Source organism: Trematomus bernacchii, unplaced genomic scaffold (assembly GCF_902827165.1).
Source record: "Trematomus bernacchii unplaced genomic scaffold, fTreBer1.1, whole genome shotgun sequence".
Classification (NCBI taxonomy): Eukaryota; Metazoa; Chordata; class Actinopteri; order Perciformes; family Nototheniidae; genus Trematomus; species Trematomus bernacchii.
The window spans coordinates 8,098,765-8,123,227 of NW_022987803.1; the positions used below are offsets into that span (position 1 = coordinate 8,098,765).

General features: G+C 40.0%; 1 protein-coding gene across 2 annotated transcripts in view; it reads left to right on the forward strand.

Annotated features, from left to right (window-relative positions):
- tdrd6 (tudor domain containing 6) overlaps positions 1–24,463 on the forward strand; it is a 38,859-nt gene that overhangs the window by 11,278 nt on the left and 3,118 nt on the right. Inside the window, exons 2-19 of one of the 2 annotated variants that reach the window (XM_034150367.1) lie at positions 6,198–11,703; positions 11,798–11,874; positions 12,004–12,075; positions 12,185–12,230; positions 12,360–12,442; positions 12,589–12,643; positions 18,000–18,064; positions 18,150–18,213; positions 18,365–18,444; positions 19,076–19,139; positions 19,254–19,333; positions 19,896–19,950; positions 20,808–20,866; positions 21,008–21,059; positions 21,171–21,223; positions 21,312–21,375; positions 21,976–22,043; positions 23,329–23,386. In XM_034150367.1, the coding sequence (XP_034006258.1) occupies positions 6,228–11,703; positions 11,798–11,874; positions 12,004–12,075; positions 12,185–12,230; positions 12,360–12,442; positions 12,589–12,643; positions 18,000–18,064; positions 18,150–18,213; positions 18,365–18,444; positions 19,076–19,139; positions 19,254–19,333; positions 19,896–19,950; positions 20,808–20,866; positions 21,008–21,059; positions 21,171–21,223; positions 21,312–21,375; positions 21,976–22,043; positions 23,329–23,386 (6,571 nt within the window). In that variant the 5' untranslated portion in view covers positions 6,198–6,227. The remainder of the gene's footprint in view (positions 1–6,197; positions 11,704–11,797; positions 11,875–12,003; positions 12,076–12,184; positions 12,231–12,359; positions 12,443–12,588; positions 12,644–17,999; positions 18,065–18,149; positions 18,214–18,364; positions 18,445–19,075; positions 19,140–19,253; positions 19,334–19,895; positions 19,951–20,807; positions 20,867–21,007; positions 21,060–21,170; positions 21,224–21,311; positions 21,376–21,975; positions 22,044–23,328; positions 23,387–24,463) is intronic. The other variant, XM_034150368.1, reaches the window with a different exon arrangement.

A 24,463-nucleotide genomic window follows, 5' to 3' on the forward strand; every position in this document is an offset into this window, starting at 1 on the left:
CGGACATTTATGAGAGAAAGTCTCTAATGTCCGAGTGCAAGTGAATGCAGCACAAGACGCACGTCTTGTAACCCCTCCCCCGGCCCTGGCGCGAGCATGGAAATATGATTGGCGGCGATTTCATTTGAACGGTACGGCGCAAAACGAGAAGCATTCGGACCCAAGTACTGAAGGAATGAGGTATTTGCGGTCTACAATGACAGAGAAGAGACTGTCAAGTTTGGCTGTACTCAGCATTGAATCAAAACGCACTAAAGCTTTGGATCTTACTAATTTTGTGAGGCGTTTTGCTGAACAAGATGGTAATCGCCGCATTCAGCTGTAATAGACATGTCAACTTGATGCTCTGCTCACGGATGAGCATACAAAACTGTTAAGATGATGACCTTACGTGTAGGGATGTCCCGATCACCTTTTTTTGCTCCCGATCCGATTCTGATCATTTGATTTTGACAATCTGCCGATACCGATTTTTCCCGATCCGATCTTTATGCAATGCATTAAGAGAAAAAAAAGGTAACAGATAACGGCTGGTCATCCAACGCGATGAATTCAGCTATCTTGGCTGTTATTTTTTTCTGTTCTGGGGCAGTTTCTCTTTCCTTTTAAAAGTGTCGGTTGTTTCAGTGCCGTTACCTGAGTGGCCGCTGTGTACTCGTCGTGTTGTTGTTGGTGTTTGTATTAGATTGGTCGTGTTAAACGTAGCTCTGTTCTTTCCACCACGCGGATCCTCCGCCTTGCAAACATTGCATCTGGCTGTTACACTGCCTTCGCTTTCAATTTTATAATACTTCCAAACTCCTGACATTTTCTCTGTCCCGACTCCCGAGGCACCAGCTGAACGTAGCCTCTGGTTAGCTTACTGCTACTATTAGACACTGCGCCCTGCCCACTCTGTTGCCAGATTTGAGAGAAATAAGCAACCTGAGGCCTGTACTACGAAGCTGGATTTTCGCTTAGCCGGCTGACTTCAGGGAAAACTCGGGCTTTCCGGTCCTACGACGCTGGTTCTCTTTTTAGCGGGCTAGATCTCCATGGTAACTTATGCTGAGCGGCTAACCTCCTCGGGAGGAGGTTAGGTTGCAGGCTAAGAGATCAACTCAGTGAAAGCACCGCCTGCTGACCAGAGCTCCGTGTGCGGAGTTTAAAGCGATCAAGTCATATTACAGGATAGAGGAAATACAGAAAAACTGCCGTTGCAGGAAAGACGGCCGGCAAAAATCAACTGACTGTGTGAACGTGAAAATGAATAGAATATCACCTCCCATCTTCAGAGCAATCTGACTATTATAACATTAGCGTTAAGAAAGCTTACTTAAATATCTGCCACAACATAAGTAACCGGATCAGAGTAACATTAAGTACAGTCCGCGGCACTGAGTGCAGACGTCGATGTGTCCCATTATCATTCATATCACATCATAATGTATCATATATTTCCTTATGCTTCTTGAGCCGTATCTGGCCGTGCAACACTCACAGTGTCACATACTGTATGCAGAAGTATTCTTTTAAGCAACACATTAAGTTGACGAAACACTCGAGTCAAATGTAATTAAAGTCAGATCCACTCGTGTCTTAGACGGGGCAGTGATATCATAAACCTGTTAATGTACGCATTCAAACACTTTTTCTTTTACCAGCTGTATTCACCTTGCAGGTGCAGCTATGTGGCTTTTATCCTGGATAAAGTGTTTAAGTCATGGATGTTTAAAGTTTAACTTCTTCATATTTGACTAATATTAAAGTTCACTTTTCATTCAGGAAGTATGACGCTGCGCTGTCAGTACGCTTATCCATGTTTGAGATTGGTCGAATGCTCCAAATACCACCCCTTTCATGTGAACGCGCACCTAACTAGATAGGACACGGCTGGCTTGAGCGATCCACTTGATAACCAGCGTCGTAGTACAGCTTAGCGAGAGCGCGTATGTTTTGGATTGGGCCAACCGGCTAACTCCAACATATCCAGGTTAGGAAAATCCGGCTTCGTAGTACAGGCCTCTGGTCTATGAAAACAAGCCCAAAAGAAGCAACACATACATGATGTTGTGTAATTTTAAACCAAAACTAAGGCCTCAGGATGACTTTAAGACGTGAACATGGTCATTTTTGTTTTGTAACATTAAATAAAATAATAAAAATGTTTTATAAAATCTTTTAAAAAAATCCCCGATCCCCGATTTTTTTCTCCCGATTCCAATCTTTTGAAAATCACGTGATCGGATCGGGACATCTCTACTTACGTGTGTAAATATATTTTTTTCTTTGTGGGGTCTGCCCCCAAAAAACAGTTTTAAGTCCTGAGAAAGTCAAATAAGACGGTGTGTAAAACTACACTGCCCAGCCAAAAAAAGTAACCACTTTGATTTAACTAGGCCAGTAGGTAAGGGCATTCCACTGGATAATAACTGAAGTATAAAAGAATGCATGACTGAAGTGATGGAGACCATGTTTGAATGCAAACAAAAAGAGGAAATAACAGGTCAAATCAAGCAAATCCCCCTCTCAGATTCCACAGCAACCAGAAGAACATAAATACTGGCTGGTGATTTGATTAATCAGCTTTGTGATGGAATAAAAAATGCACAGTGCATTTCCTTAGCTGTGGATGAGTCCACTGATACCACTGACAATGCTCAGTTGCTGGTGTTTGTGAGTTTTTATGATGAGGCAAAGGGGGAGTTTGTTGAAGATGTGTTGGGCCTGACGAACCTCAGTGGACACACAAGGGGGCAAGACATTTATAAAGCAATAATGGCAATGCTGAATGAAAGAGGGTGCAGCTGCCTTTATTCATAACTGCAGCTCTTACACTGTGACTCTGAGGGATCAAGCACAGACACAATAACAATGAAAACTGCTGCATACAGATTATTTTTGTTTTTGCAACCTCGTGTTAAGAATCTTGTTGCAATTGTTTGAATGACCGTAATAAACGGACATTTTTCTTATTGAAAAAAAAAGTTTAGACCTTTAAGATTTGTATTTGAGTACCCCTGCTATATGCTGTAGTCAGGTGATTTAAATGTATCAATGAAAGGAAGAAGTGTAGGCTACATGATAAGAAGGGAATACAGTTTGAATAAAAGTAATACAGGACAGTGTAACACTGTACTTTATTACTTTTTAATGTACAAATACTTTGTTACTGTACGATAACAATAACAATAATCCACAGCTCCTCTGCACCAGAGGATCCTTTATTTTTTATTTTTTTTTAATGCGTTTGGGGGGGGGTACCCAAGCAGCACCCTGCCAAGGCAGTAAACCTAGGGGAAACACTGTATATGTATATATAGACTGGGTTGATATATACAATACAGCTTTATTTAGTGGGAATGCTGATACAGCATTCCCACTATATGTTATGCTACGGACAAAATTCTTATTATTCCATCCAATTATTTTGGCCCTCTTCTCCTCCCACATTCAACATCGCAGAAACTCCGTTCAAACATCAAAACGTTCAGCTCGGTCAGGAATCGATGGCTATTACTTTTATCATTCATAACTTTCATAATTCCAGAGATACATCCCATAATACATCACATTTTTAACCATTGAAGTCAATGGAGAAATTCTTCAGACTTCAACAAATCTTCATGCGACTTCAACTGCTAACTGTTCATTCATACTTTCACTCAGAAACCTCATTCCAACTTTAAAATGTTACACATCTTTCTGACATTATTCGTGTAACACAACTTTTAAATCTGATTCTTACTTTTAGAGATATTAAACATTGTTCAGACCTTGGTAGAGAGAGCGAGCGAGAGAGCTAGGGAGAGCATACCGTTATCTATTTAATATAGATAAAGTAAGAAATCATTCCAATGTGTATAGGACAGAAACAAACAGTTTGAAAGGAGAGTGATTAGTAAAATAAGCATAAAGAAAGAAACTAACATAAGATAAGAATAAACCAGTTTAAATGATTTGTTATTGGTTGTGATCATATTCTAAAGATGTTTGGATTATTGAAAAGTATACAGCTCCCTTTCATCTGAGTGTTGAGAGCTGTATCCATCAATTCACCAGATTGATGCATTTCACTTCAACATTAAAAATAATCTTCCCGGGGGTGCATGCCCCCCGACCCCCCTAGAGGATGTGAGGTCCCCCCTAGAGGAGGTTAGGACCCCCCTAGAGGAGGTGTGGACCCCCCTAGAGGAGGTGAGGCCCGTCCACCCCCAAATAAAGCAGGTTAAAATAATTAAATTGCATACATGTTAGGGCAGTGCAATTAATCGTATTTTAATCGCAATTACGATTTTGGCCTGCCACAATTACGAAAACAACATAATCGAAAAAAACAATTATTTTGCTTTGCTAGGTTGTGACAGTGCACTGCAACATATTTTATCTAATTAATTTTAGTCTCATTTATTTGTATTTATCATATTTATATATGTTTAGTAGCTTGTGGAAGTGCGCTCCAAAATATTTGTTGATCTTGTTTATTGGTATTTATTATTTTTATATTATTTATTTAAATGTATCATTTATTTTTGTATTGGTTTTTCAGTTGAATTATACGTTCAGGGTAATCAACAGTTAAAAAGATACTGTTCAAATTATTGTTTGTATTTGTTTTAAAGTGCAATAAATGGATTTTTTCAAAGTCAATGAATAATCGTATTTAATAATCGTGATTATGATTTTTGCCATAATCGCTCAGCCCTAATACATGTTATTTTAGTAAACACTGAAAACGGGTCCCACAGACCCAAACCGCACACAAAGGTTAAAGGTAAGCATATCATAATGTTAAAATGTGCTAAATATATACACTGCAAAAAAAGAGGAGTAAAAGTAGCCCCCGACTTGTTTTATTTTTAAAAGTAGCCCTCACCCTAAAAAAGGTTGGTGACCCCTGCGCTAAAGACTTACGTGGAGGAGTAAGAGGTTTGCGTAAACCTCGTGAGAGACAGCATTAGCCCCGGACTGCAAAACTTTATACCTACTCTGCTGCCATGAATGTAGTGATGGATTATCAGGAACAATTCTAAAGTGATTAAGAGACATTGGATTAACCTTGAGCAGCGTTTTTATTCCCTTGAACACGATTTTTGATCACAAAACGGCAACAGTAAGACATAATTATTGTTATGGTTTAGAAAACTGTTGTTTTCTTGCTCTGTTCTGGCTGCTAGCTCAGTGAGTTCTTGTCGTGCAGTGATGATACTCCACAGATTATTTTGATATAAGTATCAGCTTTCAGATGATATGTAGTTTGTGCAGAACATATTAAGTTTTAAAGATAGTTTTTGCTAGTTAGCACCGGAAGTAGCATCAGCCCGTTTTCGCTAAGGGCTAATGCTAACGCTTCTTGTGAGACTTGTGTTTTGTTTCGGTAAAAATGGCTCGTATCGTCAGGTAGCTGAGTTTCTTCCCGTTAATTGAGTATGAGACATTCATAGGTTTTTAAATGTTAAGAAGCCCTGAGACACAGTTTCGTGAAGAAAAAAAAACGCTGCCCCGGTACCGGGGGCTCTCGGGCTTACCAGGTTAAGTACAGGATCAGAGTACTTCTTCCTCCTCTGGACTACTGTTAGAAAATAAATGTTTATCACAGAGCAGTTCTGCTTGATGGAGATGTCTAGAGATCGACAGCAATTTTCAAAACCCTTTCTTTATGTGGTGGTCTTTGTCTGCTTGAAGTCTATAGTAATGATATTCCTATTTGGAGCCAATACACAGATCTGTTTCGGAAAAAAACAATGTTCTTAAGATTTGTTCACTTACATTGTCAAAAACGAGAATGTTTTGCGTTTATCCCATACGTTATTTTATACAGTGATATAATACCGTCAGCACAAAAAATGATACCTTGTTGTGGTAAGACTTGAAATATAGTTCAGTTATAGATTAGAAGATTAACAGAAAAATATTGGCAAGTGTTATACCAAGTATAACAATTTGTTTTCCTTCTTACACTTCCATTTTAAGGATTGCTGCTTGTATTTTCTTCTGTGTAATAACTAAATATCTTGAGTGTTGATTGGGTAAAACTCACTCGTTGCTATTATTTTGTGTTTTAGAATTTATTATTTAGAATTGTATTGATTGATAATTGTTAGTTGCTTTCCCGAATCTGATCTCTATTTCAAAATACAGGGGAACAATAATTATAGGATTGAGTTTCAATGTTGTGTTTAATGTGTTCTTTTGTTTTCTGTTTGTATGTTTCCCAGATAACATCCAGTGCTTACGCGGCTGTGTTGATGAGAGGTGACACATCATGCGCAGCTGGGATTCATGAAAATGCCAACATGTCTTCAATCCTTGGACTCCCTGCACGAGGGTCAGATGTAACTGTTTTCATAACCAAGGTTCACTTGAGTCCCTTTTGTGCTCTTGTGGAATTATGGGGAACATTTGACCTAGAGAAGACAGCAGATTACGAGTGCCTTTTCAAAGAAATCCAATGCCCTGGTAACTCATTTCAAGAGTTTGAAGGAAATCCTAGTGACCAGTGCTTGGTTCAGATAGATGCTACTTGGTACAGATCCCGCATTGTCTCAAGGAATGGGTCAAACTACAGTGTGTTTCTCATTGACAAAGGGATGACATTTAACACCACCACAAACAAGCTGGCATGGGGTAGGAAGAAGCACTACCAGCTGCCACCCAAAGTGGAATTTTGTGTACTAGCTAATGTGTTACCACTCTCGCTTCAAAACAGATGGTCTCCTGTGGCTCTGGAATTTCTGGAATCTCTTTCCGGTAAGTCACTGAAAGCGCATGTGCAAGATGTACTTGTGCCACACAGAACATTTCTCCTGCACATTCCTTGCATCTCCAAACAAATGTATGAGATGGGGATTGCCAAGAAGCTGTCTCCAGATGTGTTTCAGGACTTTGTTCTCAAGTCACTGCAGTCCCAAAATGCAGATGAAGTGTCTCCGGTGACTCAAATACCGATTGAAGCAGGTGAGCGACTGCACAAGAAAGAGGTCTTCCTGTATCCAGAGCTGCCGAACGGAACTGTGGAGACCGTCATAGTCACAGAAGTCACAAATCCGCAGAGGATATTTTGCCAGTTAAAGGTTTTCTCACAAGAGTTAAAGAAACTCTCAGGGCAGATCACACAGTGCTGTGAGGGCAGAACAACCAATTGCATTGTAGGTCCAGAAATGATTGGGTTTCCATGTGCTGCACGAGGAAATGATGGCAGGTGGTACCGCTCTGTTTTGCAACAGGTCTTCCTGTCCAACCAAATGGTAGAAGTGTTGAATGTTGACTATGGAACAAAACAGTTTGTTAAAGTGGAGAATGTTAGACCTCTGGGTGCAGAGTTCTTCAGGATGCCCGTTGTGACTTACATCTGTTCCCTTCATGGAATCATTGACAAAGGGGTTGGATGGACAACCAGCCAGATTGACTATCTCAGGACCCTTCTTTTGCACAAAACGGTGATTGCCAAATTTGAGTACCAAAGCATCTCCGAGGGCGTTCACTATGTCACACTGTATGGGGATGAAAACACAAACATTAACAACTTGTTTGGTTCCAAGCAGAGCTGTTTTCTGGAGAGTGAGAAAACACTTGGAGATTATGCCATCAGCACTGCACACAGCCGCAAGCATACAGCTCAGCAAGAAACAAATCAAAGAAAGATGCTAACTCCTGCTGTAGAGCACGAAGATGGGAAAGGAATCATACAAAAGTTGCCAGCTGAAGACCTTTCTCTCAACTCCTCCCATGTGGCTTTTGTTCAGCACGTATCTGACCCATCAGAGTTTTGGATCCAAACACAGAACTATGCAAATGAGTTGGATGAATTGATGGATGGTATCTACCATCTGTACACAGATTCAGTGAATAAACATGTGGTGACAAATCCAACTGTTGGGCTGTTCTGTGCTGCCAAGTCAGAAGATGGTGACTTCTATAGAGCAACTGTGGCTGAAGTTGGCGAAATACAGGTCAAGGTGTTCTTTGTTGATTATGGAAACACTGAAATGGTTGACAGGAAGAACATCAGGACCCTTCCTGATGATTTCAAAAAGCTGCCATGTCTTTCTCTGAAATGCACTCTGGATGGTGTCAGGCCAAAAGATGGAAGATGGAGTCAAAGTGCTTGTGAGCTTTTCATCAAAGCAGTCACAGATGTAGAGCTGACTGTACATGTGACATCAAGGTACGATGATGGCTATGTTGTTAAACTAACAAATCCTGACGCACAGGGAGAAAGAGATCTGAGCACACTGATGTGTTGTTCTGGCTGTGCTGAAATGGCTGAAACACAGAGACTGCCCAAAGCCCAATTGACCACGCAACCTGCCATCCTACCACAACTTACAGATGCTAGCCTCTCGGGTGAATGGTACAGGAGCAAAGAAATGCTTTTCCAGTCCCAAAACACAGTTCTCCCTGCTGTGTATGAAAGAAGAATTTCTACATTCAAGGAGCACATGTTTCCCATTGGAAGTGTCCTTGATGTCAGTGTGTCCTACATTGAAAGCCCAAACGACTTCTGGTGCCAACTGGTTCAAAATACAGGGCATTTGAAAGTGCTCATGCGTGACCTACAGGCTCATTATGCAGACACTGAGTTTCAGCCCCTTGTGGAAGCAGCTTGTGTAGCTCGCCATCCTGAAAATGGAATGTGGTACAGGGCCCTTGTAATTCACAAACATAAAACGCCTGATGTGGATGTGTTGTTTGTTGACTATGGCCCAAGGGACACAGTCCCCCTCCATGACCTAAGGAGGATTAGCCCACAATTCCTTGTTCTGCAAGGCCAAGCTTTCCGATGCAGTCTGTTAAACCCTGTTGACCCTACGTCTGTCATAAATGACTGGAACGAAGAAGCAGTAGCAAGGTTCCACAGCTTTGTGAAAACTTCAGCATCCAAGTTTGTGATTTTGAAGTGCACCATATATGCTGTCATGTACAGTGAGCAGAAGGTTCTTTTCAACATTGTGGATCTAGAAACTCCCTTTGAGAGCATCTGCACAAGTATGGTAAATCTTGTCAAAAGTGCCCCTCCAAAAAAAGCTGCTTCGCCCTCTTTCCGTCTGGACACATACTACTACTCGACGCACAATGTCAAAACTGGAACAGAGGAACAGGTCACAGTGACATCTGTAAACAATGTCAGTCAGTTCTACTGCCAGCTCGAGAGAAACGCTGATGTGATAAAAGATCTCAAGATCAAAGTGAACAATCTCTGTTTTCAGCTTGAGAAGGTAAAGCTCCCAACAGTCTTTGGAACTTTGTGCTTTGCGAGGTACACTGATGGACAGTGGTACAGGGGACAGATTAAGGCCACTCAGCCGGCAATTCTGGTTCAGTTTGTGGACTATGGTGACACTATTGAGGTGGACCAATCAGACTTGCTTCCTGTTCCCAGAGAGGCTATTGACATCATGTCTGTTCCTGTGCAAGCAGTTGTGTGTAGTCTCTCCGATGTCCCTGCCGATGTTCCCAGTGAGGCAAACAGCTGGTTTGAAACAAGTTCGACAGAATGCACATTTCGAGCATTAGTGGTGGCCCGAGAACCAGATGGAAAACTGCTGGTTGAGCTGTATCAAGGAAACACTCAAGTTAATTCAAAGATAAAGAAGATGTTTCAGATTGAGATGCAAACAGAAGGGGTGGTTGTCCGCCAGGGTTGGAGAGCACCTGAGGCTTCAGCAAATTATGACCAAAAGACTGCAAAGATTTTCCCAAAACAAGAAGAAATGGAAGATCACACTCCAACCATCAAAAATGTGTCTGCCCCAAAACCAGCACGCCAAATGAGGGATGCTGACATAAATCTTCAGTCTTCACCAAAAACTGGTCGGAAGATCAAAGGTCTCTACATACCTCCACACCTAAGACAGTCAGACAGAAAGACACCAAACGATACAGGAAATGGTTATGAGCCGACATGTGCCTATAGCAAACCAAAGAAGGAAGGTTTTTCTGCAGAAACTAGACAGGTCATCAAGTCCAAATCCCCTGACCCTGAGAAGGAAAGCAAAACTGAAACATTCCCTAAACTTGCAGACCTGCCGACAAAATCTATCACATCAGGTATGGAAGCGGATGTTTATGTCTCGCACTGCAACAGCCCTTTGAGTTTCTATGTCCAACTTGTCAGTGAGGAGGATGACATATTCTCCATTGTGGAAAAGCTAAATGATTCCAAATTCACCCCTCAAACCGACAACCTCAAAGACATGAGTCCAGGTGACCTTGTGCAAGCGGAATTTGCAGATGATTCCTCATGGTATCGAGCAGTTGTGAGAGAGGTCCATGGCAATACAATGGCTCTTGTCGAGTTTGTTGACTTTGGAAATACAGCAATGGTTCCAATTTCAAAAATGGGCAGACTCCATAAGTCCTTCTTGCAGCTTCCCATGTACAGCACACAATGTTTGCTGAGAGAGACTACAGGTCTTGGAAAAGAGGATGTGCTTGCCCCAGAAGTGGTGTCAGCTTTCAAAGAAGACATCGGTGGTAATGGAGAAAAGTCGCTCAACTGCCAGTTCATCAGGCAGTCAGGGTCTGTGTGGGAAGTCAGTTTTGAAGACAGCGGCGTAAATGTCATGTGTAAAGTACCTACAAAAGGTTCAGCGGAAATCCCCTTAGAGAAACTTGAAGTCAAGGAAAAACCTTCCAAGGATTCCGACCTTCGGAACATGCCAGAAAACTCTGAGAAATTGCTGAACTCCTGCTCTCTAAGCTACCACCAACAAGATTTTTCAGAAGGACAAAAGTTAGAGGTCTACATCACCGCTATAGATGATGTTCAAACCTTTTGGTGTCAGCCTGCAGACTCAGAAGAGCTTGATCAGATAACATCAAGAGTCTCTGAAGTGGGGGATGCGGTCGATTACAAACCCATTGACGCAAGCTCTCTTTCCCCTGGAAACCCATGTATTGCTCTCTTTTCAGACGATGCTTTTTGGTACCGTGCACAGGTCATTGACAAAGATGGGGATGAGCTGTCTGTTGTCTTTGTAGACTATGGAAACAAGTCCCAAATCAACAACGCAGATGTAAGGGAAATGCCCTGTGAGCTGATGGAAACTCCTCCACAGGCGTTTAGGTGCGGGCTGGAAGGCTTTGATGCCTTACACGGGTCCTGGAACAGTAATGCAGTTGATGAGTTCTCTGCACTAACAACAGAAAAAGTGCTACAGCTGACTGTCACCAGAGTAACTAGAGAAGGAGAAAATGTGAAATGCCTTGTGCGGATGGAATGTGAGGGCCAGGTGCTAAACGAGGCGTTGAAAACCTGGTGGAAGAGCTCAGCGACAGGAAACGAACCTGCAGTTGGACTAACAACTACATACAGTACACCACTTCTTTGTGACTCCACAGTGAAAGAGACTGCACCTCCTGAGGATCAACTACCCGAGGATGAACTAGGCGAAAAAATCGATGCTACTCATGCACGCATCGACCCTCAGAGAGGCCACCCTGAAACGCAGAGCACTGGCAATCTCATTGACTTCCACGCAGATGTTTTGGCATCTGGTAGTCACTCAGCTGAAACAATGTTATGCCTATTAGATAACGAAGGGGATCAAGATTTTTCTAGCTGTGACACAAGTGTGGTTGAAGCTGACGAAGACACAGAAGAGGGTTTTTCATTGACTGGGCTATCGGATGAGAACCCTACGGAGTCCATAGATGAGTCGGAGAATACCACTACCGACTTGGAGTCTCTGCCAGGAGAGATTAATAACAACACTGGTTCTGGTAAGTAAGAAATTAATATCTCCTCACATATTTTTTTCACCTGTTGATTGTTATTGTGTGAAGGTAATAATGTCCCTTTTTTTTGTATTTCCAGGTCCAACTGAAGGAGATGGGGGCAAGGTTACAAAGGCAAGGGGAAATTATTCTACCAGTACGACAAAAGTGAAAATGGTAAATGATGTGAAAAAATCGTTAGCAAATAGTATGTATGAAGGTGCTTTTATATATAGCACTGACATGAGTACACTTGACTTGAGTACATAGACTTGATTAAATCTAACGCAGTGTTGTGTTCTAAAGGTTTCTCGTGAAGCTGTTCGTCGCAAGGAGAACGTTGACCTGTTTGAGACATATATTGAATATGTGAAGCAGGTACATCACATGACAGCATAAAAGGACCCAAGATAAAAATCTCCTTTATCCTCTTCTGTTGTTCCCAATTGTTTTCTTTCTCTGCTTTTTAACTTTTTTGATTTTGTAGATTGAGGCTGAACTGATGCTGCCCTCCTGTGTGCTTCCTGCATTTGGTGAGGGATTCCTTATTCTGACATGATTGTAGCTTTAGGTTATTAAAAAGAAAATTGCTTTACAGATGTAAATGTATGTGTAATTTGTGATACTAAATGCACTGAAACAACATCTTGAAATCCCCATAGATGCTCCCTCAGGGCGGGAGATTGACACTGTGGCAGACGGTGTCACAGAGGAAGAGCTGCCATGTGTTGCCACACATGTTGAGGTAATGTTGTGGAAATACAGTATTTTGGATGATTTTTTCTTTTCTTGTGCAGAGTATATAATCGAAGTCTGCACAAATAACTAAATTGAGTCAGACATCAGTGACAGTGTGTGCTGGCCAGTGATGGATAATCTGTTCTCTTGTAGGATGACTTGATGACTGGAGAAGAGACTCTGGCTCTTCATGAAGACAAATGTTCAGGTTTTACATCCCAAAATATTTTGTTTGATTGTTGGTTTAAACACCTTTTTTAGGCTTCGCCCGTTCATTTTGGCATTAGTGTTTACATATTGTATATGCAATATGAGCCCAACTTCAAACATTTGGTTTGGTAAGTGCTACAAACTAGGGCTGCTTGATTATGGCTAAAATCATAATCACGATTATTTTGGTCAATATTGATATCACGATAATTAAATACGATTATTCATTGACTTTGAAAACATCAATTTATAGAACTTTAAAAATATATATATATATTAACTATCTTTAACAGTTGATTACGGTCAGTGTATGTTTTGGTCATTGGATTTTCTTTTCACAAATGGATATTCAAAAACAAAAAATGACTGGATATTTGATTTTCGTTTTTAAAATTGAAAAACCAAAATTGAAATGCAAGGCGTTTTTCTTTAACATGGTCAAAAAGGGATTTACTAAACTTAAAAAACGGGATGATTTTCATTTTCTACTTCTCAAAACAAAAAATAAAATCACTAGAAAACAGAAACAAAAAAACTACAGTTTTTTTCATATTCTGCTACCGGAAGTTACCTTACAAAATAAGAGCGCAGACGAAACTCACGGAAGTGATTTCAAAACAAAAGCACTCGTAGGCTATGCTAAAATCACACTTTGAATCACTACAGTATCCTGTTGAAGGAACTGTGATTATTATAAACAAGGGGAATTTAGCGATCACAATGAAAATGGCCAAGACACACTTTGAGCCCAGAAAATGAATGTTATTAAGGGCTGTAAATAAAATAGGCCTATTTCTAAAATGGACAACATTGTTAGGAGATTTCAACTATACAGCGATTCTGCACTGCGGTCAACTCAGCCGTCTGGGTGACCAGATGTCCCGATTTGTGCGGTTTTGCACAGCATTTTCACAACTTTTGGTGCGTCCCGCAAATTGAGACGATGTCCCGCATATTTCATTTTGATTGGCTAAAACGCTTTTCTAAAATCTGATTTATGACATGAATCAGACAGTTCACGAGCGTCCATAGTGTCTCTCCACCCCACGTTGACAGTTCACGCATCGACATTGCATTTACATGTCCCACGGGCCACATTGTCCCACACAAACATACTCTAGAGCAGAAGTGGCTTGATTTTGTTCTCGGCAGGGGACTTTGACAGAGGATTTCTCAAAGTAAAGAGTAAAATTACTTCAATGTATTGTTAGTAGTAGGCTAACTAATACGAAGTCAAACAGTATCAATTTCATTAAGAACTAATGATAAAATTGTCTTTTTATCACTCATCAAAGCAGATAAACATACATTATGTAGGCTACTATGGAGGGGACTCTGACAGAGGATTACTCAAAAAGTACACAGTAAAAGTACTTCATTTCATTTCTGGTAGCAGTCAAACTAGTCCCGAGTCCAACAGTGTCAGTTTTATTAAGAACTTGTGGTAAAAAAACTAGAGTATGTTTGTGCCACAAGTGGGACAGAGCTCTGTCCCACTTGTGGCTTTCTGGCACCATGGTCACCTCAGCCGTCTCTCGAATTTGTTTTTTCGAATCAGCTGCTCTTCATTTTTTTCCCTGCTATATTCAATGAGTGATACAAATATTTTTGTCCACAAGTTCTTAATAAAACTGACACTGTTGGACTCGGTACTAATTTGACTGCTACTGTTACACCACTCAGACTGCAAGGGTATTATAGGTGTATAAAACGTTAATTTATTAACTTCCACAAGGCACATGTGCAAGATGTCAGCATCTCAAACGATCTCAAAGCACAACACACAGACACACTTCTGTTCATCTCCAGCATAAAACAATGATGAACCATCAGGTGATCTGCCCCCTTGTGGTATAAACATGCATGTGCAGGTAGACAACCTCAACCTTATGGGTGCTACACTACCAGAAATGAAATGAAGTACTTTTACTGTGTACTTTGTGAGTAATCCTCTGTCAGAGTCCCCTCCATAGTAGCCTACATAATGCATGTTTTTCTGCTATCTTTGATGAATGATAAAAAGACAATTTTACCATTAGTTTGTTGTGGCGGTCCAGCATAACACAACAGGAAAGAATGAAACAGAGAGGAATCAATAAAACACAAACACAGACATAGCTGATCAGTAATTATTATTTAGTTGTTGCAACAAACAAACAATAATGGGGAGTACATCACCTGCTGCCACAGCAGCCAATCGCGGAAATGCCCCCCACAGTAGCAACAATCATACAGCATATATAGCCACTGCAATGAACACACACACATTTTCCCTAAGCATGTTTAAAGCACACACATTTTATCATGCAGCCTACCACACAAATGTCACATGTTTTTCTCTCTGAAAGCTATACTTGTATATGTTTAAACGTCATCGTCTCATGACCTCTTTAGGAGTAGTTAACAAACAAAAAGGTGAACTGTTTTTTATAACCTAAGGCCTTCTCTGAACTTCCTCTAACCTCGGTGTCAGCTCACTTAAAATTAATACATCTATTGATAATTCAGAACGACCATTGTCTCTCTAACTGTGTGTGACCCAACTCAGTCACACACATCATATGGAATACCATGTGATCTTTAATGAATATCAGAAATACGCTGTATTAAACATTCTGCTATAACACTGAATGAAATTGATACTGTTTGATTTTGTATTAGTTAGCCTATACTACTAACAATACATTGAAGTAATTTTACTGTGTACTTTTTTTTAGAAATACTCTGTCAAAGTCCCCTGCTGAGAACAAAATCAAGCCACTTCTGCTATGTTTGATGAGGGAATTATTTTTTGTTGCCATTAGTTCTTCGTGAGATTGATCCTGTTGGACTCAGTACTACTGAAACTACCCCCACAAGTACTATGAAGTACTTACTGTGTACTTTTCCAGTAATCCTCTGTCAATGTCCCCTCCCGAGTACAAGAATGCATGTTTTTCTTTTAATAAGCGTTAAAAAAACATTTCTTCCTGAGACTGATATTGTTGGACAGAGTATTTTAAGAGGATGGTAGACATGATATCAGCAATACTTCCAGTCAGTACTCCGGCAGCAGCATTTTTACACCTTGGAACTTCTTTAGAGACTGGCCTGGATAGCTGGTCCCAAATATCCTTCACCAAAGTAACACACTCTGTCACTTTGGTTGGCCTCTTATGATGCTGCTGTCTTTTAATATATAACTATTTCTCAGCCGCTAATTCGTTCCTCGCAGATTCTTCAGTCTCATCAGCCTCATCCTTCCATCAGTCCCAGTCAACGCCTCCAGCCCACTTCCAGTATCTGACTCCATATGATATTGTCCTGATGTTGTATACAAGGGTGATGCCCCATGATCACAAAATGTGTGCCAAGGACCTCATATTATGTCTGTCATTAATGTTACATCACCCATTATAACAGTTTTCTTTCCTTTTTTCTCTTCTCTTAACTGAATAGTCCTGTCTTTAAGTATAATACAATGTAAAGTCCTTTTCCTGCACCATTTTAAGGCTTCAACAACAGCGATTTTTACTGTATGAGTTTGGAGAAATTACACAATCAATGGCCCAGAATTGTACTTTATAAACTATGAATCTTGTGGTGCTTGAAAAAATACACACTGGCTAAGCCAGCCAGGATATATGCCTTTTTTGGAGCCCTTTTTTGCAATATTTATTAAAATGTCACTAGTTATTTAAACAAACCACTATCTGAGGATTATACAAGCAACCATAAAACGCCCTTTATCTAGAGCCATTGAAGCCCATGAAGAATGTATCCTTCCACAAATATTTTCATCTGCTGTAATAATAAAGCTGCCACGGGTTTTCAAATTCAAGTTAAGGCACTATCTGTGCAGAACATTACAAATATTCTTAATTTGCAGTATTTTATTTTAAAAGTGTTCAGAAAGACTGCATCAATGATATGCTATATCTAGAGCAGAAAAAATAATAACAAACTGGAGAGACGGCTGAGTTGACCGCAGTGCAGAATCGCTGTATAGTTTAAATCTCCTAACAATGTTGTCCATTTTAGACTATTATATTTACAGCCCTTAATAACATTAATTTTCTGGGCTCAATATGTGTCTTGGCTGTTTTCGTTGTGAAAACAAATGGACCGTAGATACACGGATTGACCGTCCTCATCTGCGCTCTTATGTTGAAAGACAACTTCCGGTAGCAGAATATGAAAAAACGGGGTTTTTTTTTGTTTCTGTTTTCTAGTGATTTTATTTTTTGTTTTGAGAAGTAGAAAATGAAAATCATCCCGTTTTTTAAGTTTAGTAAATCCCTTTTTGACCATGATAAAGAAAAACGCCTTGTATTTCAATTTTGGTTTTTCAATTTTAAAACGAAAATCAAATATCCAGTCGTTTTTTGTTTTTGAATATCCATTTGTGAAAAGAAAATCCAATGACCAAAACATACACTGACCGATTACCCTGAACTTTAAGTACAACTCAACTGCAAAGTATTCAGCTGAAGCCACATCTTTTTCAACTTCCCCATGGCATTTGTCATATAGGGCAGGCAGTGCAGATCTGGTGAAATGATGCAGAGATGGCATCGCGTAACACTTGTCCATAGTGTTAACCAGTTGCTTAAACCCCTGGTTGTTAACCGTGCTAACTGGGCACATGTCTTTAGCTATGTAGAATGTGATGGCATCTGTTATATCTTTGTGTCTTTGCGAGCTGGTTGAGTAGGCCGTTGCACTGTAAAGCACGTCCTTAATTGATGACTGATGGTGGATGAAGTCGAGGGGGCACGCTCGTGAACTGTCAACGCGGGGGGAGCCTCGCTGCGGTGAAACTTAGGACCTCTGTCGCCTGTCAGCGCAACTGAAATAATGACGTTTAAAAAAAGCAAGCCAGCCGTCTGATTCTCCAGAACACACAGATGGCCAGTCCGCCCCTGCTGCACTGTACTTTTTTGTTCCACGTCGGACTCCTTAAACCCAAAGTATTTCCAAACGGGAATTAGTTTTACCTTTCTTGGTCACGAGTTGATCTTGTTCTGCCATATTCGCTCGCGCTGAACTCGCACAACTATTGTCACTCACAACCTGGCCGAGAGGGCTTTTAGGGAGGGGTGAAAACGCACGCAGCAAAATAATCATTTTATTTTGATTACGTTGTTTTCCTAATCGTTGCAAGCCAAAATCGTAACCGAGATTAAAATATGATTAATTGCACAGCCCTACTATAAACACCATAGTAGGAAGGGTATTTCTTAATCTAATAAAACCATAAAAATCATCGTTATCTCACCCTGAAATAGTGGCTTTTTGAACTTCTTTCCTAAGCACTTATAAGCCTTTTGATTACACAAATAGTCTGTCCAAATAATTTGTCTTTGTATGTGCAGTCCTGCCTCTCTCTGGATCAACAGACGGTGAGCCACGTACCAGCACAGCTCCCTCTCAAGATTTGGTAAAGGATTTAAAACCACACAATTCTCAAATCAAACGGCAAAATGTGTGACTTTTAACATGTTGCTTTTATCGTTATTGCTCAGGGTGACGAGGAAGAAGAGGGGACCTGTTCTGAGGAAGAGACTTCGCTGACAGATGTCAGCACAGGTACCAGACTTCACTAGCTACTGAATAAACAGCAGAACTTGAATAACATAACTTATCACAGCACTGCTTTATCAATGCTAGTTTTAGTGGAAGCAGCATCTTAATATGTGCTGTGTTATCAGTGAGTTTGTTTCATTCATTATGACTGCAGATCAATATGAGCCCAGTGATGATGATACGGTCACCAGTGAGAGAGACGATAGCCTCAGCAGCGTGACAGCAGAGGAAATGGTAATTTGCATGCCATATCATAACCCTACGATGTCCAAATCAAGTCTCACATCATGATACCCATATAATATCAATATATCATGGAAACACAGCTGTTTTGCAATCCAAGTAAAGAGAACTGTTTTTTAGCAGCATCTAAAGCATAATAATAATAGCCTTATTTGTAAAGCACTTTTCATACATCAGGTGCAGCTCAAAGTGCTTGAACAGCAAGGCACACATCGCAAATTAAATCAAAGAACAAGAAATTAACTTCAGGTCAGACGGCAAAACCTTTTGGCGCATATGCAGCATAGCAATATAATATAACAGTTTGAGGGACACAAAATAAATAAATACAATACATATAAAAACCTATTAAATAAATAAAACAAAAAAAACAAACAAGATGTCAACAAAAATGTAATAAATAATAAAAGGTAAAATCTTAAAAGTCCAACATACCAACCAAAGTAAAAACCTATAAAATAACATTTCTAAAACAGGATGTAACTAATAAAAAGCTGTCTTTGTCCGTCGTTCAAAACATTCGACTGAGTTATTAAAGGCTATACAGAGCTAAATGTGACAAAATGTCGGTAAAGGGTTTCGACTCGGAGATAATCTTAACGTCTGACTTATTGCTGCTCAGGGTGACGAGGAAGAAGAGGGGACCTGTTCCGACGAAGACGCCTCGCTGACAGATGTCAGCACAGGTATCAGACTTCACTGAATGAACAAACAACAAACAAAAGCTGACAGTATTTGGCATGGAGGCAGCAGCTTTCCATGTTCTGTAGTATCAGTGACTTTTTATCTTTGCACCGCAGATCTAAATGAGCCAAGTGATGACTCCAAAGTGTCGACCGATAAAGAGGATTGTCTCGGCAATATGACAGCAGAGGAAACGGTAGTTAACATCAAAATATATTTCCCATGTGAGGTATATGCACCTGCAGTGTTTTTTAACGGTTACTTTTTAAGATTCGAAGGGCAGCTTGAGCTCAGGCTGGGTATAATAAAGACAACAAAATTACTTGATAGGCTATTCTTCAGAGGCAAATGGATAAACGCCTCGTCACAAATACAGGCAAGGTAAGAAAAAAAAACGATGAATAGTGGTTGATGCTAAAAAAGTGAAAATACTGACCACTTTGCTGTTCTTAGTTTCTCCCGTTTCTAATAATTGGAAGGCTTAAAATATGAATGTGAAAAATCTGCTGAGCGTATTGAGTTGCATAGACTGTATCCTGGGCGTGAATTTGTGAAAAACTCAATTTGAGTAAAAGCAGGGTGAAGTGAGAAGGACCTGACTTCTGGACTCGCAGAGGTGGAAAAAACACGCCTTACTGAATTTATCAAAACAACAGGTTAACTTAGAGGAGGTTAACTGGGAAGCGTCTCATACAGTACTGTTAAACTAATTGTCTAAAGTTGTTTTTGTTCAAATTGTGTGATTTCTTACATTTTAGGTCCCAAGTGAATCACAGCCTCTGTATAAAGAGCTTCTTTGTGAACTAGTTACAGGTGAGTCATTTCTAACAAATAGATCGTATCTTATTAAAATAAGCTTTGTGGCCAACATGAAACTTACATGTTTTGCTCAACAGGATAAACTCCACATATTACATTGGGCCATAAACATCACGCTCGCATTGCTGCGCACCACCTTAATGCGGCTAATGTTTGGCGTGATGGCGTTTAGTCGTCTGGTTTAGTGACTTTATAGCAATCGCTGTTTTTACAACACATTAAAGCTTCGGACATTCACCAGTGGATTATTTACTGATGTATAACAACAATTGAAAATCTCTTTAGCTTGTGTTAACAGCAGATCTTAGTTCAGGGTGTCTAACCAAAAACACGTTCAAAAAAACTGTGAGACAAGGGAGAAGTGGTCAAATGTCAACTCGCTTCCTGGTTTTAAGGACTCCTTCCTGCATCACTAAAGCTTCACTTACTACCTCTAACTCTAACGGCCCGTCCACACGGCGGCGTGCGTTGAAGCTTCAACGCTTCTGCCCATTCACTTTGAATGGGGTGACGTCACGTTTCGCCGAACTGTATTGTGGGAGCGAAGCGTAGCTTCAGAAGCGTTGCTCGCTGCAAAAGTTGAGCAATGTTCAACTTTTTAAGCTTCGGCGGAAGCGTCAGCCAATCGAATCATATGCCAGTACAAGCTCTAGCCAATCAAACCGCGTGCTTGTGTATCCGGAGCGGGAGATTCATGTGATTGGTTGTTGGTCGAGTTTCAGCCCCCCCCGCCGGCAAGCTTCAACGCACGCCGCCGTGTGGACGGGCCGTTAGGCTACAGATCAGTCTACAAAGCTCCTGTGTTCCTGAATGATGTGCAGAACATGATTGTGGAATTTTTTTTTTCACAGAAGCTCTGTCAGAGCCTGAAATATTCTTCTCCCTACAGGATGAGGCCATGCATAAAGAGGTAAGGTAGAACCCACTTTCTGGGGAAAAGAACCCATTTTCGAAGCAGTTTGATCATATATGTATCATAATAAATCTGATTTGCTTTGAAAGTTGCTTTCATTCGGCTGTCTCTGCTATTTGTGGTCGGTTCTGTTTTTAGAATAACTCGGATGAAGACGAGACTTCAACTCTTCATGAAGATGAGCTTTCTGGTTTGTTATCTTGATTATTGTAGTGAACATTAATTTCCTCTTCTTGCTTTTATTTTGGGTAACAGTTAATTGAAATGCATTGTAATTTAGGATATTTGTGTCTGTTTGCAGCTCTTTCCTCTGACTCTAAGCCACAAGCCTCCTCAGCTCCCTGTCCAGATTTGGTAACTGAGATCTTTCAACACAATTCTAAATGTAATCTTTAAAACATCACATCACTAAGAAGCAAATGCTGTCTTTATTGTTTTTCAGATAAACCTGGTTGAGGAGGTGACCTGTCTTGTGGGAGGGATCTGTCTGACAGACGTCTGCACAGGTATCACAATTACTGAACCGAATGTGCCTGTCATTTAGATGATAATACATTTCTAAATCAATATTAAAATGGCAGAATAAGTGCACCATTTTTTTGTTTCTTGATTTCTAAAAGGACATGGATGTATGAAAGTAAACATCTTTGTTATTTGAAAGGGATTTTAGAAAAAAAAAAAAAGTTTCAATTACCTGTAATAAAATGTCATCAGTAATCTAATACAAGTATCACAAAAGTAATGTAACCTGATTACATTTGGATACCTTGATATCAAATGCAATGCAAATAAAAACAAGAGAAAATAAATAACAAAAAGATGTTTTATATCGGACAACTGATCATGTAAACTTAAAAAAGATTATAAAATGTGGCCTTTTAAGCCTAGTCTATAGACCAACAATATAAATGCACAACACATGAGAATTTACTACAGTTTAGAATAAAAAATATTTGAACAACAGAAACGATGACCTGGAAGATAAGCTATGGTTTCACTCGAGAAAATGTATTTTAATCCTGCTAGTTATCATGATCATGTAATCTGTAACGTGACTGCAGACACAGATATTCTGCTGGGTTGTAATACAGATTTCTTTATTTCAGATCAACGACAAGAAGCTGAGAAGGAGGAGGGAGAGCAGCCGGTGGGTTCCCCCCCCGAGGAAACGGAGGTAACGGTTCAGGGGGAAAGGGGAAAGATGAAGGCATTTTAATCCACAGTCGATGTCTAAATGTGTTTCGATAGATTTTAAATCTAAGTGTCAAATGGAAACCTTTATGACCAGTGGTGGAAAAAGTAGTCAATATCCTTTCTTGAGTAAAAGTACTAAAACTACACTGTAAAATTACTCAATTTCAAGTTCATCGAGTATTTAAAGAATTAGGAGTGAAAGTACTGGATGCAGAAAAAACTCAAAAGATCTGTAAATATTTTAAAGAAAAGCAGCAAATCTTCACATAAAAGAAGCTGGAACTAAAACTTGCTGCCAATACATTTTGTTCACCGACACATAGTTTAAGTTACTTAAATGTAATGTTGGATGGTTTGATATATATACCAAATAATGAAATTTTAAACCTTATTTCCTATTGTGTGTACAAATCTGAGTTCATAAAGTAACTAGAAAATAATTCTCTAAAATACACGTAGTGGTCTAAAAAGTACATTTGCTTCCAAAATCTAGTACAGTAGAAGTATAAAGTCCTAACCAGGGTTAAGTACAAATACCTCAAATGTGTATTTAAGTACAGTACTTGAGTTAATGAACTTAGTTACTTTCCACCACTGACATCACATGGTGGTAATTAGGCACAGAGGAAGTACTAGAAACTGCTGGGTGTTTGCAGTACACATTGCACTATAAAGGCTGAGTGGGACTGCAGCCCCCCCCATATTGAATCCAGTGTGCTTTCATCACCAGTATGGCCCCAGGGCCAAGGTATTAAAGATTTAAGTTTTGATAGACTCAGTCGTTACCGTTTCTTTTACAGGAACTTCTTAACGTTTTGGGTAATTTATTATCACGCTTCTGCAGCATCTCTTCTGCTCCACACTTGTTACTGTAACACTGTAATCCATTAAAACGTTCAGAAATACAAAAAAATAGCAATACTTTATTAATACACCTGCTCAACAAGCATAATGAAGTGACATTTCTATATTCTCAATGAGTTTGTCCAGTGAGATATTATTGACTTTATACAGTGACTGCTGTTGTAAAGGTTACTGTTGATGCTCCAGAAACAACATGTAATTAAAATATGATTACATTCTAATAATCATTTTTAAAAATAACATATTAAAATATGAAATAAATTGTTCATTCTGCACTTTTCTTAAATCTTTGATACGGTCAATAATAAAAATGTGTAATAGTCACTATGATGTTCTGGGCATGCGTTGCACATGAGCCCCATTTCCTGGTTGAGGTTAAGAGCTTGTGGATTCTTTTCCAGGATGTCAGCAGCAGTGAGCTCGAGGAACAACAGTCTTCTTCTGCTGATGACAGTTTTGGTAAGTGATATTAATAATAATTCAAAAGTTGAGTTGAAATCAAAGTCATTGATGAAATGTAACTTTAGCGGGATACACCAGAGAAAGTTGTGTAGATTTAACCATGAGTGCTGACTGCACTCCAGCTCTTCAAATATTGCAGTACCCATAAGGAGCCGTACACATGCCGCAGTGTTTGCGTGGCTGTGTCTTTAGTTGTAAGCACAGTGGCGATCTGTTGTTATTAGCATCTGGTTAGCTAGCTATGCTAACGAATTTAAAGAGCTTTTCTACAACCAGGTGGAGAGCTCTCTCCTGAGAGGCTCAAATAACCTCAGCTCAGTGAGGTTAAGGCACACCTTGATATGATCATTATAATTATAGTTATTAATGAGACATTAGAGCAGGGGTGGGCATTTTACGGCCCGCGGGCCACATCCGGCCCGTTGGCCGGCCTTGGCCGGCCCGTGTGAGGTTGATCATAAATTATAACATAATGAAAAAAAACAGCAACCTTTTCAAAATAAAAGCAACACAGCTGTATTGCTTGCATGGCGTAAATACTTTTCTAACTGTGTTGCTTTTATTTTGAAAAGGAAGCTGCTGTTTTTTTAATTTATTTACGTAAACGCGCATGCCGTGACAGCTACGAGTGATGCTGGCCGGCTAGTCCTCGAAATGTCCGCTAAGGGCAAAAAAAGAAAGATCGATACTGAATGCCGCGTTTTCAACAAGACATGGACCGCTAAGTATTTATTTACAGAAGTGAAAGGTAAAGCTGTGTGTTTAGTTTGTGGTGCGCAGGTCGCTGTGTTCAAGGAGTACAATTTGAGTCGCCACTATGCTACCAAACACGCAGATAAATACAAGAACCTGTCTGAGGAAGAGCGGGCAAAGGGGTCGGATGCTTTGCTAGCTAAGCTGCAAAGCCAACAACACATTTTCACAAAACATTCCACATCCAGAGATGCAGCTGTCAAGACGAGTTATGTCTTAAAAGTTAACCGTTTTCGGACGGAGAGTTCATTAAGGAGTGTTTGTTGGACACTAATATGCCCGGAGAAAAAGGAGGCATTTGAGAAAGTGCCGCTCTCGCGA